Raw genomic sequence first — 2,476 nt, forward strand, 5'->3', positions numbered from 1 at the left:
GTTTTAACTACTCAGTGAGAGAATACATGCAGAATGCACCGCATGGCCCCTAACGGTACAGGGCACACCCAGTGAGTGGTGCCGCTCTCCTCTCTGCTCCCACTTGAGCTGCTTGCATTTCATGCAGAGGCCTTTAGACATCAAAAACCTCTTTTAAGTTTTACTCAACGGCACCCACACGCAGTTTGGGGGAAGCAGCTATACTTCAGAGAGCCGGGGGGATTTTTTTTTATAAGTAGATGGCAAACATACAGGCACCTGCTGGCAGCAGACCCCTACCCCTAGAGCCAGGAAGTGGAATAATGTCTCGTGGGCCTTTCTGATGGTCTCAATCTCTGCACCAGGGGGATGAAAGAATGCATTTGCCGAGCCCGACCGATTCCAATTTTTACCGAGCCCTGATGGACGAAGAGGACATGGAAGACGTGGTGGACGCTGACGAGTACCTCATCCCCCAGCAGGGCTTCTTCAGCAGCCCCTCCACATCGCGGACCCCCCTCCTCAGCTCTCTGGTACGAAACTTCCCTCTCTCTCCCTCAAGCTGTGTCCAGTTTGAACAAATTGAGTTTTGGAGAAAATGACAACCATGTAGTGGAACTCACATAGAGACAAAGAAGTAAATTTTGGCCAAATCATAAAGCCAGAATCAGAATGAATCAAGTGAATGAAGCATTTTATTGTAGTGCAATAATTTGATTATAATCCTTTTAGTTCTGGTAAGGAACAAAATTAAATTAAAATTAAACCTAGTTTATCTAGAGGTAATGATTTTGGACAAAAAACAAGCACCTTCAAATACATCCACTCCACGAGACCCACCTGCTGCATTTGGTGGGGTGGGGGAGAACGTACGAGCCTACCACGAGAACTTCTCTGTTTCTTTTTCAGAGCGCGACCAGTAACAATTCCACGGTGGCATGCATTGATAGAAATGGGGTATGTATGAACACCTTGTAAACTAGAATTGAATAACAGTTCTGTATCGTGGCTCTATTGTACACAGAAAATGTCCAACTTAACCCAAATAATCTTGATTTTTCTTCCTGTATGGTTTTTTCCCTGGGTGGTTTCTTTGATCCCACCCTAAGGCCAGCAATTAACTGCCACACATCTCAGTGCCATTCAGAGTGTGGTTCACAGACCAGCAGCATCAGCATTGCCTGGCACCTTGTTAGATATGCACATTCTCGGGCCTCTACCCCAGACCTGCCAGACCAGAATCCCTGGGGTTGAAGGCCAAAAATCTGGGTTTGAACCTGCCTCCCCCAACTGATGCTGATGCGTGATCAAGCTTGAAGCCACACTGCAGTACAGAAGCCACTAGCCACATGAGGTTACTTAAATTTTAATTAAAATGATATAAAATATAAAATTCACTTCCTCACACATTTGAAGCGTCCAACACCCACAAGTGGCCAGTGGCCACCATACTGAAGAGCACAGATATAGAGCATCTCTGTCATGCAGAGAACTGTGCAGGTCAGGACTGCTGGCTGGGGCCCTGCTGCCTGCCCGTGGTCTGCAGCCAGCAGCACAGGCCTCATCTGGGGCCTTTTCAGAAAAGTAGACTCTCGGGCCTCACCTCAGACCTACTAGATTAGAATCTCTAGTTTAAAACGATCTCAGGTGGCTTTCATACACATTGAAGTTTGAGCAGCCCTGATGAGAATAACCCTGCCTAATTTCCTCCTCAGCAGAGCTGTCCTGCCAAGGAAGACAGCTTCTTGCAGCGGTACAGCTCAGACCCCACTGGCGCCCTGAGTGAGGACAGCATAGACGACTCTTTCCTCCCGGTGCCCGGTGAGTAGCTCACTCCGGGCACAGTTGTGCTCCTCAGCTTCCCGGCCCCAAGTGGCAGCGGCTGTGCTGCATTCCCGAGTCCCCAAGTCAGCTGAACCTGAGGTAGAGACTGGCAAACCCATAGGTATGGTGAAGGAGTAAGAGGCAGGCAGATGTAGAACCACTGAGCAGCACAAGGTCTTGTGTTGAGCTCAAGCTATGTCTAGGTGGTTTGCTGTAGGTTTGTTTTAGGAATGCATTTACAGATTTTATAGAATTTGGAGCAAACAGCAAAGATATACATGTACATGTGTGTATGTATATGTACACAACAGATTCGGTAGCTGTTCTCTCTCCTGGCTCCATTCCTGTCCTATGAAACATGTGTTTTCCTAATCTAAGCTTTACCCCCAGATGCTCCCAACCTGCTCACTCTCTCATGCGCACACCTTCGAGGCAGGCTGTGCTCTGAGAACTTTAAATGTGCAAAAGATGCCTGTGCCCCTTGCTTTGAGAAGTGCAGAAGAGGACACAACTTACTCTGCCGCAACAGCACGAGGGTCTTCTCCCAGGGCTATCCCCCACCCCCATCATCACTTGCCTCGTTCAAGACACTTGCAGGGTTAAAATGAGCCACGGGATCCTGCTCGAGACGAGGCTTGCTGCTTACCACACCTCTGATTTCTTTTCCATTTCA

At 48.3% G+C, this 2,476-nt stretch overlaps 1 protein-coding gene across 1 annotated transcript; it reads left to right on the plus strand.

Moving 5' to 3' along the window:
- Window positions 1–344: 344 nt before the first annotated feature.
- On the plus strand, window positions 345–1,800 carry LOC103584498 (epidermal growth factor receptor-like; the record flags this gene model as incomplete). Its single annotated transcript, XM_008565472.1, has 3 exons — window positions 345–512; window positions 889–936; window positions 1,695–1,800. Coding segments are annotated over 3 exons (322 nt in total), but the record flags the coding sequence as incomplete, so codon positions are not given.
- Between the last annotated feature and the right edge of the window lie 676 nt (window positions 1,801–2,476).

This window comes from Galeopterus variegatus, unplaced genomic scaffold, assembly GCF_000696425.1.
Source record: "Galeopterus variegatus unplaced genomic scaffold, G_variegatus-3.0.2 Scaffold61422, whole genome shotgun sequence".
In the NCBI taxonomy this organism is placed as follows: domain Eukaryota; kingdom Metazoa; phylum Chordata; class Mammalia; order Dermoptera; family Cynocephalidae; genus Galeopterus; species Galeopterus variegatus.